Consider the following 15,975-nt stretch of genomic DNA (forward strand, 5'->3'; position numbering starts at 1 on the left):
CTCATTGTTCTGCCTACCACACTTAACATATGTTAAACCATGCTACCCTGTCAGTCATGTGTGCGCCCCAGGATGCTCATTACAGCGTTTTTTTAAATAATAATAAAGCACTGGAAACAACATACTTTTTCATTGTTAGGAAATCAGCTTAGAAAATTATGTCACTCCTATAATTTTCAGCATGCTGAGGTTTCCAATGATGTTATAGACATATAATTATGAACACATCTTTGATACAGTGTTCAGTGAAAAAAAATTATAAAACTATATGATTTAGCCCAATCCCTGCTGTTAAAACTATATACATTCATATGTATATACAAGTATATGAAGGTTAATATACAAATAAACTGAAAGGCTACACAGCCCTGCATGGTAGGGTGACTGTATGCCTGCAACACAAGAACTCAAACTGTGTATGTGTGCAGAAGTGCACAACTTTACAGATGCCCTAAGCAACGCTCTGCACCCAAATTCATCCTATGGTGGTTCTCTTAACACTATGCTTTTTATCTTTTTCCACCACCACCAAGTAAGTCTTCAAGTAAGCATACCTCTAACTCACTTTTCCTTTGAAGCATACCTCTAATTCATTTTTTCTTGGAATATCATCTTCCAGTTGCACTTTACTGATTATCCTACATTTCATCACCACAAAGTATCTCAAAGAAAATCAGGTTAAGTTGTTGCCTGATGAAAAACTAAATAATTAAGAGGCAGTAGTAGCAACGGAGAAGGCAATGGCACCCCACTCCAGTACTCTTGCCTGGAAAATCCCATGGATGGAGGAGCCTGGTGGGCTGCAGTCCATGGCGTCGCTAAGAGTCAGACACGACTGAGCGACTTCACTTTCACTTTTCACTTTCATACATTGGAGAAGGAAATGGCAACCCACTCCAGTGTTCTTGTCTGGAGAATTCCAGGGACGGCGGAGCCTGGTGGGCTGCCATTTACGGGGTCGCACAGAGTCGGACACGACTGAAGCGACTTAGCAGCAGCAGCAGCAGTAGCAAAACATATTCAAATATGCTGTATTCCAACTAAGCACTGAAATACTAGGCCCTTGGGAAGAGAAGAGATGGAAAAAGGACTCAGTGCAGTCAGTGAGCCCATGGAGTTTTTGGAAACAGACTGAGAATATTAATGCATCAATACAGCAATTCTTTAAACACAATGGATTTTAGAATGATGCTCGTCACTTAAGACAGACACTACAGAAGGGAAATGCCATCAAGAACAGTGAGAACAAGATGTTAGTCATCAAAAAGGGTCTACCTTATTTTTCGAAAGACAGACTTGAAAAAGTTAAATCCAAAGATACTGTATTTAATATTCCGATCTCTACCCTCACCCCCCTCCCGCCAACGCTACAGAACTCTTTCCCTCTCCTTCACTTCCATTCCATGTCTGATCTCAACAGGTGAGGAGTCTATAAGGTAAATCCTATCCACCCAAAGTTATTTTCAGAATTACACGTATTCACTAAAACTTTCCCCTACATAATAATTTTATGATGTTCCACATAACTAATTTTTGCCTAAGATGAGACGACTTTCAAAATTACGGAAAGGAAATTTAAATCTTTATGTATATCAAAGGAAGTACTAGAAGCATAACAAAGATTTCTCTTTTGTCTTCATATTATGGTAGAAACATATACAACAAACACCAGCCACCTAAATATAAACTACTCCTGCAAGACTAATGGCCAAGTTTATTGAAAGAGAACGTCAAACTCCCAAAGGAAACACAGAATGAGATTTAGAGTTCCTCCAACACACTGTTCCCAAGCATATACTCATTCTCTTCCTCTCTGCCTGCTGCACTTTGTTCACCTGACTAACCTTACTCAACCTTTAAGACTAAGCTCAAGGGCTCAACTCCAGAAGCTTTCTCTGAACTCCCAGGCAGTAAAAATTCAACGTCCCTCAGCATGGCAACCCACTCCAGTATTCTTGCCTGGAAAATCCCATGGATGGAGGAACATGGTAGGCTACAGTCCGTGGGGTTGTGAAGAGTCGGACACGACTGAGCGACTTCACTTTCACTTTCAGTATACTCATGGCATCCCTTGAAAACATTTACCTTGGTATTTACCACATGTAAATACCCCTCAGTATCAGAGGGGAATGATCCCCAGATGCTCAAGTCACTTATATATTAATAAAATGGTGTAGTGCTTGCATACAGCTTTTGCACATCATCCTCATCCTCTTATATATTTCAAATCATCTTTAGATTACTTAGAATACCTAATCCAACGTAAACACTATGTTGTCTAGTCATTAAATCAAGTCTGACTCTTTGTGACCCCATGAACTGTAGCCCACCAGGCTCCTCTGTCCATGGGATTTGCCAGCCAAGAATTCTGGAGTGAGTTGCCATTTCCTTTCCCAAGGGATCTTTCCGACCCAGGGACTGAAGCCGTGTCTCCTGCTCGGCAGGCAGGCGGACTCTTTACCACTGAGCCACCAGGAAGCCCAAATGCTATGTAAATAGCTATTAATACAATGTAAATACTATGTACACAGTCACCTGTGCTTGGCAAGTTCACATCTTGCTTTCTGAACTTTCTGAAATTCCACCCCCCACCCCCATATTTTCCCTCCACAGTCGGCTATATCTGCCAGTGCGGAACCCACAGGTACAGAGGACCAACTGTATATTGAAATACCTGTGCAACATTCTCCCCCAGGAGACCACTAGCCTCAAGATCAAAATTCAGTTTATTTGCTTTTATATTCTTAGAGCCTAGCACTGGCATTCATAAGTATTCCATAAATGTTTTGCAAAAATGAAACAGAAGCATAAAAACTCTATTTAAAACCCGTTATGTACATTGTGCATTCAAAAACTGCTGAGACATGATCCCTATCTAAATGTGTCTAACCACAGAGACAATTCACTTATATTAAAAAAAAAAGTCTTTACAAATTAAAGAAATTGTATGTACCAGATGACTGAAAGACATAAAATGCTACAAAAAGTCAATGACTGCAGAAATCACCAGGGTGGACAAGAAATTTTCACAGAGAAGGTGAAACCTGAGAGTGGAGGATAGTACCTCCTACAAGTGAAATGGCTTTGGAAGATATATTAAAGCAGGAGTGGATAAACGATGTTTAGAAGACAATGAGTAGATTACTCTGGCTTAGGGTGGCTGATTCTTTTCAAAAAGTAAGGACATACCATGTGGCAGAGGTAGATGAGGGTCACTTTATGGAAGGGCAAGAATGCTGAACTAGGAGCTGCAGCAAGGGAAAGCCACATACAAATGCTTTTCAGGAATAATAACACAGAAGCAACGCAAAAGATTGACTGGCAAGGGGACAGGTGATAGGGCCTGAAGGAGAACCGTAATTTAGTGAACATACATAAATCTGCTTTTTAAAAACACTTCCCACAATTTTATGAGATCAATGTCCAGTTTAAAGACAAAGAAATCAACACCCAGAGATGCTGTTAGTTCAAAAACGGAAAGTAGTGGGCAGTGCTTAAAAACCCGAAGTCAGTGTTTTCTTCCTGCTACTTGCGAGAATTGCAGGGCTAGGTATCACATGAAGACTGTTTCAAGAGTATGCATATAAACCGACAGTGCTGGAAATGAAGAGAACAGACAACAGGAAGGCAACACTTTCCAAAGCGATTTATGTGTGGAAGAGGGTGAGGAAAACTGGGAGAACTCAAAGATGACTGCCAGGTTTTAAACCTGACTGGGAAGATGGGGAGTAGCAGCATGAATGGAGAATGAGAAAGCATGGGGGTGGGGAAGAGAAGGGTAAGGAGCAAGAGTTTACCTTTAAGAGTGTTCAGTTTGCTATGACAGAAAGACTTCTACAATGAGGAATGGCCAGAAGGCAGCGGTGAAAAATTATCAGATTAGTCAGCGCCAGGGGCTAATTTTCAGGCATCATACATACCTAAAACTTATATGCTTACGTATGCCAGAACTATCCCAAGCACTTTACACATGAACTCACTTGACCTTTATAACTCCAAGGGATAGATGCTGTTAACTATCCTCCCTTTTCAGATGTGGAAACTGAGATATAGAAAACTTCAGCAGGTTGCCCAAGGCAGCACAGTTGTAAGTGGTAGACCCGTGCTCTGAGAACAGGCAGTTGTATCCCAGAGACCGCACTAAAGCACTGTGCCCAACTGCACTTTGTTCTGCATTTCTGTGTGTTTATGCCTGTTGCATTCGTTTATAAGCTCTCTGAACGGCGGGCGTGGTCTCTTTCACCAATCTGTCTCCACAGGACATAGGAGTATACTAAGTAGGTGCTTGACAGGTTTTAAACAATGATGATGGAAGACGCAAAAGTACTGCGATTTCTGAGGGGAAAAAGAACGCTGAAAGGAAACAGAGGAGTAGGGCTATGCCTTTCGTTTTGTCCCAAGTGGGTTGAGGCGGACCAGGAAAGTAAAATAAGAGGTAGGGTAATTATAATCTCAGCACTAAAACACACAAGCTCACAAAGTTCCCATAAGGCCCCATAGTGTGCATCATGGCAGCTATGAACAATGTGGTAGCTGCGTACTTACCTGTGGGCCTGGTGCGCGCGTGTGCTAGTTGCTCCAGTCGCGTCTGGCTCTTTGCAGCCTTATGCACGGCAGCCCACCAGGCCCCTGAACCCGTGGGACTCTCCAGGAAGGAGTACTGCAGCGGGGTTGCCGTGCCTCCTCCAGGCGTCCCTCTCCACCCAGGGACTGAACCCACGCCTCTGGCAGGTGGGTTCTTTACCACTAGCACCACCTGGGAAGCCCCTATGTGGCCTGGTAAAACTACTTAGGAGTATATTCTCATTTCATCCTCCAGCGATCTGGGATATATCTTGGTCCAAACTGAATGTTTACTGATGGGATGGATGGACGGATATGAGAAGAACACAGAAAGACTGAGGAAAAGGAAAGCAAAAGTCTGAGTGTGTGAGAGAGGAAAACAACCAATGGGTAAATCTGGCCATTAGGTCTCTGGCACCTTTGGAAAGGTCAAATCCAACAAAGTGCTAAGGAGAAATGGCTGTATTACAAGGGATTAAGGTAAAGAAGATGGTAAATAAAAGGAAAAACATAGTACAGGGCAAACTTGAAATTGTTAGATTAAAGAAAAGCAAGGACGGACAGAGCTTAAAGGGAAAATGGGAACAGGCAAGAACTTTCAAGAGAAAGCTGAGTTTGGTCCATGAAACAGAAAACTAGTAAAGGCAGTGATTAAAAAGATTAAAAGAAGGAACACAGCACATCTGAAATAAGGTTCTAGAGGGAGTAATACATAATCAAGAACAGAGTCAAGAAAGGGATTCTGCAGGACCCCACTGCCAAATTGCTTTTCCCTTTTCAAGACCTCTACCAGCCACCAAGTCTTCAGAACTAACACTTCACATATGTCTAATTCTCTGTCCATAACAGAAAACTTAGAAAGGCCTGGCTAGAATTCTAACGTTATACACTGAATGAGTTAATAAAATTTTTTAAAATATATTTGGAATAAAGGAGACATGAGATGTTCTTCTTGCCTGAAATGTCAATTTAACCAATATCTACTTTTACAAGTCCCAACCATATTCAAAAACCCAGACCAAATCTCACCTCCTTCAAGATACCTCCCTCATCCCAACTCTATTCGAATAAAGTTTCTTTCCCTTAAACTTGCACAGTATGTGTTTATCGTAGCACTTACCAATTCACTCACAAATAACCTTTCTCTAGTATCTTTGAATTTCCCAGAGGCAAAGCCCCTATAATTGTGATCTGCACATTAGTATTCAGTAATTACCAGTAAAATAAAACACAATTTTTAAATAAATACATTTAAAACTTGTACAGGTTTATATAGGTAAAATCTAAACGTGGTAACTAGCCTACTACTACCTAAAACCAAACTGCTAAGAGAAGCCTTAGCCTTATTTGTAACCTGCGGTTTGAAGGAGGCGGTAAAAAATAAACCTAAGTGAATCTGCACCCACAGGGAACTTTTGGCGATGTGCTGAAACATTTTTGGTCGTCACGAATGGGGCTGAATGATACTGGTATCTAGTGGGGAGAGGCCAAGGATGCTGTTAAACATCCCATGATGCACAGAATTGCTCCCCACAAGGAATTATCTACAGCACAAACCCTGAGCAAAACTGTTACCTAGTCTACCAGAGAATCGTAACGTTTTTCTTAACATAGTCACCTACACTTAAAAACTGGGCCTCAGGGAAGGTGAAAACAATCTGTCTAAACAGCTCCACTTACCTGTTAATAAGAAAGGAGCTGGTTACAACTTTTCCCTTACTGTGTGACATGCTGGCGAAAATGCCACCACGGTATTTTTCGGTAACTGTTGATTAAGTCCTTTTAAGTTGTAACTTCTCAGGCCATTGACAAGTCTATTCACAATTCAAATACAGCTTGATTACAAAATTTAAATGGTAATATGTGATAACCACCTGCCAAAATACCCACATATAGATGAACAATCCACTATCCAGAAGACATTTGCTTAATAGTCTATTCTCTGAAAAAGATCAGTTAAACAAACCCACCTAAACTTTCAGGTACTTATTCATGCCACCAGTAACAGAAATCTGAAAGGCTAGCCAGGGTTAGAGATGTAGTTGCGGGCTACAAATGCTATTTCTCCACCATTCAACAGAACAGCCCTTTTTAAGTCTGAACTCATCATCCATCCCAAAATTGCCTCATGACAAACTTGCTACACTAGAGGGTCCAGATCTTAATATAATGTATCTTAAAATAAAAAACAAAAGCTCAGCAAGTGCTTCATGGACCATGAAGGTAAAACAGAGCAGCTGTTAGAAAGCAATGAAACACAGGATGGAACAGGAAGTATACATTTTGAGTCCAAATGAAACCACAAGCAAAGCAGAAATTAACTGCTAAAATAATTTAGCCAGTTAATACCCAAGTAGGTAAAATGCTATTGACACTACTGCAACAAAAAATAGACTTATAAGATGTGAGAGGGTAATTTTTTTCAACAATTTTACCACTTTTGGTAAATCAGCCACATTTGGCTTTATCTCTGGGACCAATGCTATTTTAAATCTTCAGCATGAGAGTGGGGGTGGGGGGGGGGGGTGAATGGGTAAGGGGAAGACTTCTTGACCATATGAATTAGCATCAGTACATGCTAGAGGACTTCTTGAGCCTTCCAGGGACAGTGAATATCCAGTCCTGCATTACCAGATTCTTCCAGAATCTGGAGCCCACCCTATTTAGTATTCGTATTTCCCCCAAAAGATCCCATGACTTAGTTCTCTCCAGGCTAGAAAAAGACTCTGCTTGCTGCTTTATCCAGTCTCATCCATTCCCTTTATCTTCCTCTGTCTCAAGGTTTAAACTGACAAAGTTGATCTTACAACATACTGGATGTTTTAATTAGTATTTAAATGACAATCATTTCTCTGCTATCTCAGAAAAAAACCTTGTGGCTGCTGTATATCTCTCCTTCTGGTAACAAAGTTTCTGACAAAGAATACGCTACTGGAATGCACCTCTCCACCCACAGAAGTATTATTCAGAAAATTTCTACAAAACAGGTAAGCTGTAGTCCTTTCCTGTGAAGTGGTCTAACACCAGGGATCAACTTCAAGTGGATCCCACTGGAAAACCTTCAGCATAAAAAGAAATTAAAGACAAAAAAAACAAAGGAGACTATTGGAGGGAAGACAGAGGGAACAGCTGCCTCCCACAACCACAGTAGGTGTCGTGCAGAAGCACCAGTGGCCACCTTTTACAACCAGATTTGACCTGATATTCCCTATGGCTATGATTATTCTATGTACTCATCTTCCAAAACAACCTCAATGATGTCCTCCCTGTCTGGTACTTTAATACTTCAGTTCGGTTCAATCACGTCACTCAGTCGTGTCCGACTCTTTGCGACCCCATGAATCGCAGCATGCCAGGCCTCCCTGCCCATCACCATCTTCCAGAGTTCACTCAAACTCACGTTCATCAAGTCGGTGATGCCATCCAGCCATCTCATCCTCTATCGTCCCCTCTTCCTCCTGCCCTCAATCCCTCCCAGCATCAGAGTCTTTTCCAATGAGTCAACTCTTCGCACGAGGTGGCCAAAGTACTGGAGTTTCAGCTTTAGCATCATTCCTTCCAAAGAAATCCCAGGGCTGATCTCCTTCAGAATGGACTGGTTGGATGTCCTTGCAGTCCAAGGGAGTCTTCTCCAACACCACAGTTCAAAAGCATCAATTCTTCGGTGCTCAGCTTTCTTCACAGTCCAACTCTCATATCCATACATGACCACAGGAAAAACCATAGCCTTGACTAGACAAAACTTTGTGGGCAAAGTAATGTCTCTGCTTTTGAATACGCTATCTAGGTTGGTCATAACTTTTCTTCCAAGGAGTAAGTGTCTTTTATTTTTGTGGCTGCAGTCACCATCTGCAGTGATTCTGGAGCCCCCAAAAATAAAGTCTGACACTGTTTCCACTGTTTCCCCATCTATTTCCCATGAAGTGATGGGACCAGATGCCATGATCTTCGTCTTCTGAATGTTGAGCTTTAAGTCAACTTTTTCACTCTCCTCTTTCACTTTCATCAAGAGGCTTTTTAGTTTCTCTTCACTTTCTGCCATAAGGGTGGTGTCATCTGCATATCTGAGGTTATTGATATTTCTCCCGGCAATCCTGATTCCAGCTTGTGCTTCTTCCAGCCCAGCGTTTCTCATGATGTACTCTGCATATAAGTTAAATAAGCAGGGTGACAATATACAGCCTTGACGTACTCCCTTTCCTATTTGGAACCAGTCTGTTGTTCCATGTCCAGTTCTAACTGTTGTTTCCTGACCTGCATATAGGTTTCTCAAGAGGCAGGTCAGGTGGTCTGGTATTTCCATCTCTCTCAGAATTTTCCACAGTTTATTGTGATCCACACAATTGAAGGCTTTGGCATAGTCTTACCCAGCTCCATTTTTCCAACCTTGACATGTTAATTTCCATATTTCTATTCTTTCAAACGTTATTCTTTTAAAGCATATTGTACCTCACCTACTGTCTCCTCTATGGCCTATTCCCACCCTCGCCTACCCTTCTCAAATGAACTATATTCAATACACCTTTTTCTTTTATTCAACAAAGATGGCAAAGTCTTTAAACATCTTTCCATTTTGTCATAAATCAAAAAAGAAAACACTGAATTATTTGAGTATTAAATTTCCAGTGTTATTCAGTCTGAAAGCCCCATATTTAAGACCATTTATTTTTATAAAATATAAAAATGTATTCTCAACTTAATCATTTGGATAGGACTCTAATTGGTCTATTTTAAAAAGTGACACTCCCTTCCCCTTTTAACAACAAAAAAGAGTCATCATTCTGTCTTGCCCAGAACATCACCCATACGGAGGATAGGCTTATCTTTCCTTTCATCTGCACACTATTTCTACAACTCAAGACTAATTCAGTCCCCGTGATGCTGACTTCCCTCTCTTTGTCTTACTGACGCTTCTTACCTCATATCCTCACTTCTCACTCTTTTGAAACTGCCACCCTATCCCCTGATTTGCCACCACCCCACCATTTCAACACCGGCTCATTTACTCTGAAAAATTAATTCAGCTGAGACAAAACTAATTTTCATCTACATGAGGAAGATCTGTAGCTGTACAGTCTAAAGACTGTCCAGTCATGGTCTTACACCACTGACAAAGGTAGACACCAACACTCTTCCTAAAATGAAAGTCACAAAGAATAACTGCTATACCCACAGCCACACTCACTCAGCATCCTCCCCAGGTTGTCTATAAAAACCAATGGTTCCACAGTTATCAAAGGAAAGAAAGTGAATATAATGCTTCCCTGAAGACATTCTCTAGACTCTCACAGCAGATTTTATTTTTAATTTTTAATACAATGTTTAAGGGTTACTGCCCATTTACAGTAATTATAAAATACCGACTGCATTTCCCATGTTGTGCAATACATCTTTGAGTCTCTCTTACACCCAATAGTTCATACCTCCCACTCTTCCACCCCTATACTGCATCCCACTCCGTCCCCACTGGTAACCACTAGTTACCAGCACACTTCAAATGGAGTGAGTATCTAAAGAGAAAGAGGGAAATTCTGGCTGGTGCAAGTCTTATTTTACCACCTCTTCCCCTCTCTGTCAACTATTGGCCCTAAGATTTGCTTTTATTTACTTAAGACAGATGAGCAAGACGGAGAAAAGACTGGCTTGCAGGAATCTTTATGTGATTTCAGGTCCTACGCCTATTCAATTTTGCCTGTTCAACTTTAGCTGGGAAATTTAGGCTATTTAAACATGTGTTCACTCTTATTCTTTTCTCCCTTCTTTAAAAAACTAAATTCATTGCCAGGCGTCTACTATTGATTCTACAACCCAAGGATAAGTCTTCCTTACCATGCTAACTTTAAAAACACAAGATACATTAACATAGAAGCCTCTCAAAGCCAACTGATCTTCCCACTAAAAATACCACCACGGAACCTCCTTGGTGGTCCAGGAACCTCCTTGGTGGTCCAGCGGCTAAAACTCCGAGCTCCCACTGCAGGGAGCCTGAGTTAGAACTCTGGTCAGGGAACAAGACTGCAACAAAGACCAAGTGCAGCCAAATAAATATATATTTTAAAAAACTGGGCTTTTCAAACATCATTCATCATCATTTTTAAAAAAAATACCACCACTCTCCCGATCTGCTTTTCACCATATCTTTTCAGTCTCACTGACACCACCTTATTTCTGGTCCTTAACTGCCCACCACACAGATGCACCTTCCTAAGACAAAGCTATGAACATGTGATTTCCCTTCTAAACAAACCCTCTCAGAGTCTCCATTGTCCACTCATTTTAATGATACACTAAAGGTCCAAGTATTCAAGATTTTTCTCTATGGGCACCTAATCAAATAGACTTTCCCTGACCACCCTGTCTATATAAAACAACACATCCCTGTCTTACTTTATTTTTCTTGCTAGTACTTATCACCACCTGGTAAACATATTTATCTGTTCCTATGTTTATTTGTTGCATCTTTCCATCAGCAAATACTTTCCCATGTTCACTGTTAATCATTCACCACTGAATCCTCAGTGCCTAGAATACAGCAACCTCTCAAGACATATCTGTGGAAAGAATGGGTAAGTTCAGATATGCTGAACACAGCATAGCTGGTCTGGAGTCAGAAGACCTATATTTGAGTTTTAGCTTCCACAAACCAATTATATGATCCTCAATAATTTTAACTTTTGGGGGCTATGCTCTCTTCATCTGTAAAAAGAAGGGGTCAAACTTAATCTGTGAAACTGTTAAATTTTTCCAGCTGCATCACTTTATACTTGTGTTTAACTGGACTGAATACTTCCCCCAGAGCCCAATCCTCCTTTCTATATATCTCTGCTCAGTTTCCTTCATATGGATTCCTCCTTCACAATCCACACTTCTCAGAATACTGTTTATCCTTAAGGTCCAATTTAAGTGCTACTTTCTCCTTGAAGCCTAGCAAACTGCAAACTCTGTAAGAGGAGGGTGGAGTCTTACTTTTATACTTTTAGTAGTTAGTACAATGCCTCCCATATAGGTGATCACCAAAAGGACTGATGAATCATGTGTATGAATGAGGAAATAAACAAAGGAAGCTTTTCCTGATTCATTCCAATTGCTCGCATACTCTGCCTTTGGACTCATGACACTTGGTATCCTTTATGATCCCTACCATAGTTTACTTGCCTAATACATACTAACCTGCAAATTCCTTAAAATTAAGGACTGTCCTGACAGTTTGCATATCTCTCCTCTACAGCATCTATCATACATCTTCACCACGGTTGTATTTATTAAGCTTATCTGATATGTTAAACAACAAAGGGATAATAAAGGAGAAAAAGGACCTTGAAATACCCCTATAATTCCACCTACCTACCATGCAGTCATTGGGCATACATGCTGTCAGTTAAACTCAGGCATTCCACCATACTTGAAAGATCTCATCCTTCTCTACACACTCCGCTTAATAAAACGATTACTACTTTCAAAAGCAGAATAGCTACCCTCATGTAGCACTTAACTACAAACCTTTTCTTGCAGGGATCCACTCACACACCAATACTTTCACTTCACTAAATTGCTAAAATGACTTTTCTACTCATTTCAGACTACTACCCCATCCAATTCCCTCCTCCACAAGGTATGAAACCACTTTTTAAATCATTTTACCATAAGCTTGCCATTCTTAGTTTTGCTACTAAAAGACAAAAAGACCTGTTTCAGGGTCTCCCTTCCCCTTTTCTAAGCCGTGGCAACTCCCCATTTAGTCTTAGGCTCTTAACCTCATTTTCCTGTGCCATCAAGATCTTGACCCCCGTTTATCTCTACCTTCAAGCTCTTATTCTGCTTCCATGGAACCTTCCAAGCTGCACAACAGCTGGTGCAATACGCTCTCGCCACCATGTACTTGGTTCCAATCTGCATCTTCCTTCTCCAGTGTGTATTAATCGCCCCCTTAACCCTCCCCTGATACACATCACACTCTCTCACACTCTGCACCCATGCGTCACTCTACCTCGACATACAAGTTCTTTACACCACTCTTAATGGATCTACACTACTCTCCGAATGGTATCTTCCGACGGATTCTAACCCAGTTTCTTCTGGGGAATCCAACCTCGGCCGTAGTACCTCCCTCTTTCTTCACTTCCTCATCCATTCCCTTCTTTATGCCCCCTACCCCCACCCCACCAACTAACTACGGATGACATTATTTCTCAGTACTTCCAACCCCAGAACGATGAACAAACTCCAGTTTCCGGCGGCCTCCCCCTCCTCTAGGCCTCCCCACACACCCCAGGTGTGCAGACTTCCACCTGGCCTTCTCCCCAGCCATCGCTCCAGCCCCACAACCGCACCACGTTTCCCCGCCGCCGGGATCAGACCCCTCCACATCCACCTCCATTCGGGGTCGCCGCCGCCTCCCCGGGCGCCTCCCCGCCCCGACTCGCCAGCGAGCCCGCGACCCCGGGCGCGCGCGCACACACACACGTTCTCACGCTTCCCTAACCTCCTTCCCCGCACCGAGACCAGCCAGCTCCGCGGGAACTCAGCCCGGCCCGCGGAGGGGGATAGGCACCCAAGTGTGTGCCTGCTCCGCCCCCTCCCGCCGAGCCTCTCGCAGCCCCCGCCTCCCAGCCGGGAAAAGAGAGGACACAGCAACTCCCCCGCCACCCCGGACGTACCACCTCTGTGTCTGTTGCGCCGTGCCCCAACCTTCGGCCCGCTCCCCGGCTCCGTACTGGGCCGGCCCCCACACTCACCGGAGATACTGCGCGCTCTGCAGGCTCATCCTCCGCCGCCGCGTCTTTCCGCGAAGCCTCTGCGCGTCTCTCAGGCTCCTCGGAGCGGCCCCGCGGCACCACGGGTGCTGGCGGCCGCCGCCATCTTCCTCTCCTCCGGCTCCTCCTCGCTCGGCGGGGGGGTGGGGGTGAGTGAGGCGAGGGGGAGGGAGCGGGGAAAGCTGCTCTCGCTGCTGCTCCGGCCCTTGGGGCGCAGGGACACTCCGACCCGGGAAGGGGGGAGGGAAAGGGAGAAGGGATGGGGGCGGGGGAAAGAGGGACAGCAGCGGAAGGAAGTGGGGGGGGGGTCTCTCGCGAGATTTCAGCGGCGCCGGTCCCTTCGGGTGATTTCCGCCTCTCTGTAGCGCTCCCTCTTGGGATCAGTTAGCCGTGCGGCGCCTGTGCGGCTGCTGAGTGGCCCACTGGAGGCGCTTGGCGGCTTCCGGCCAACCCACCTCTCTCCTCCCGCGCGAGGGGGCAGCCCCAGCCTCACCGGGAACATCGAGCCCAAATCAATCGGGAGTTACACTCAAAGTCTTCCCCCGTCTTTCCACTCCGTCCGATTTCGCTCTTCCTTTTTTCCTTTCCTCCACTCTTCCCGACCGGAAACGCCGCCTCTTCCTCTTACAGTTCCGGCCTCCAGTCCCTTGTCTCTGGCCCGCCCTCGCGCCCTAGAGTGACGCTAAGGACCCCCTCCTCTTTTCTGGGGCCCCTCCCTCTGCACGCAGGGACTCTGTTGGAGGGGTTAGGGTGGAGCCCAGGGATGGAGAGAAAAGAAACCAATCGGATTGGATAAGCAGCTGCCAAGGCAACTGGAGGCTGTAGCTGTATTGTCATAGTAACCAATGTGTGCAGGCTGAATGACCCTTCCTTGGCTTAGTGGATTCCCCGAAAAGTGCCTAGGGTTTCCCCTCGGCTTCCCTTCCATAATAAAGGCCTCCCCCAGGTTGGGAATTCGGGTAGTTCTCCTGGGCAGTGAGGTTCATTTTCTCCCCGCTTTCCCTTTCCCGCAGCGATGGGGGAGACCCCGAGGCATTCACCATGGGCTTTTCCACCCGCCTGCGGGCGGGAACCGCCTCCATAGTTTTCCTCTCGGTGACGGACGCGGGGAGGGCCGGGCCTACGAAAAAGATGCCGGGCCTGAAGGCTGGTGGGCGGCGGGCTGGAGCCGACTGGGCGAGGCGGCGGCGCTAGGCTGCGAGGCGGGCCAGGGGTTTCCCCATCACCGGGAGGGCTCTGGGAGGCGGGGTCCCGCCAGGACGGGGTCCCTGAGGGAGGAGAACGGCACACGACTGCCGAGATCCCTCTTCTGCCGACTGGGACATCCGACTTTCCCCAGCGGGTCGGCCCCTCACAGAAATCCCCGAGACCCCACCCCACAATCGCACTCGGCGACGGAGCCTCCTCGGGAGTTCCCCGCGCGGCCTTCACGAGCCATCTCCTGTCACGAGGAGGCCGGAGTGGGGGTGGGAACTCATCTTGGAAGGCTGACAAGTGGTTTTTCCAGCACTTAGGGCAGGGGACATGGTGCGAAGTTCAGGGCCGCCATCCCTCTGAGAGGCACCCCTCCCCGCAGTGGGAGTCCCCGGGACTTGCTTATCAAAAGCAGACGTCCCATTTCCTTTCTCCTCTTCAAATTTCCTTCAGTCGTGTGTCTGCAGTGTTTTAGAACTCATCACTATGTATCTTTTGGGTTGGAGAGGAACGCATTGTGTAAGATAGTGTCAAGAAAAACAGACACTTGCGCAAAGTTCCAGTGAAAGGTTTCTAGGAAATGGATTTTCATTCTTAGACCCAGTCTTTTTGAATGCTTATTTGTATTTTATCTCAGGTTTGAGGCAAAAAAGAAAAAAAAAAAAAACAGTAACGAATGGGTTCTTCATAATATGGAGTGTGAGAAGTAGCTGGAGAAGTTGTTATCCTAGTGATTTGAAAGAATTATTTAGCATTTTACAAATTATATTTTCCATTGGTATTATGGAGCTGACCCAAAGTACTTTAGGATGTGTAACGGATAAACCCCTCCAGGAATGTCGGCCTCATTTCACGGTTATAATCAGAATTTTAAGGGGCTATTTTCTTTTGACTCTGGATACCTGATCCTTTCATGCTGGGTGAAGAGGCACTGTCAAAATCCTATTAAAAGACTGGACCAATGTCTATGTGTATGTTTGGAGGAAATGAAAGTGCAAGCTGCTTGTAGTTAAATCCCAAGGAGAGATTATCATTAACGAAATAGAAACTGAACTATGCCCCCTTGTGCTGCAAGCGTCTACTGTGATGTGGTGTGACACGCGGTTTGATTGCAGCTGTACAATGCCCCCTATCGTCCCTTCTCCCACCGAGAGGCCGCCCACTCATGGGAAAGAGAGACACCTAGTGAAAGATTGTTCTCATATCTGGTTTAGAATCCGACTTTTCTTAAACCTGCGAGCCCAAGGATGGAGATTATTGCTACATAGTACTGAAAATGGGTTTCCTCGGTGGCTCAGCGGTAAAGAATCTGCCTGCCAATGCAGGAGACATAAGAGACATGGCTTCAATCCGTGGGTCGGGAAGATCTCCTGGAGGAGGGAATAGCAACCCACTCTAGTATTCTTGCCCGGAGAATACCATGGACAGAGGAGCCTGGCGGTCTGCAGTCCATAGGGTCGCAGAG

General features: G+C 44.6%; 2 protein-coding genes across 11 annotated transcripts in view; one reads left to right on the forward strand and one right to left on the reverse strand.

Annotated features, from left to right (window-relative positions):
• SMG7 (SMG7 nonsense mediated mRNA decay factor) overlaps positions 1-13,429 on the reverse strand; it is an 86,384-nt gene extending 72,955 nt beyond the window's left edge. For 7 of the 9 annotated variants that reach the window (XM_025285501.2, XM_025285496.2, XM_025285495.2 and 4 more), the window contains exon 1: positions 13,299-13,416. Coding sequence is in view for 1 of the 9 variants with exons in the window: in XM_006048642.4 (XP_006048704.2) it covers positions 13,299-13,327 (29 nt within the window). In the remaining 8 variants the exon portion in view is untranslated. Of the gene's footprint in view, positions 1-13,298 lie in introns of all 9 variants that reach the window. The other 2 variants (XM_025285497.3, XM_006048642.4) reach the window with 2 other exon arrangements.
• NMNAT2 (nicotinamide nucleotide adenylyltransferase 2) overlaps positions 13,323-15,975 on the forward strand; it is a 220,484-nt gene continuing 217,831 nt past the window's right edge. For both annotated transcript variants that reach the window (XM_025285503.3, XM_025285504.3), the window contains exon 1: positions 13,323-13,465. The gene's annotated coding sequence lies outside the window, so the exon portion shown is untranslated. The remainder of the gene's footprint in view (positions 13,466-15,975) is intronic.

Source organism: Bubalus bubalis, chromosome 5 (genome assembly GCF_019923935.1).
Source record: "Bubalus bubalis isolate 160015118507 breed Murrah chromosome 5, NDDB_SH_1, whole genome shotgun sequence".
Classification (NCBI taxonomy): Eukaryota; Metazoa; Chordata; class Mammalia; order Artiodactyla; family Bovidae; genus Bubalus; species Bubalus bubalis.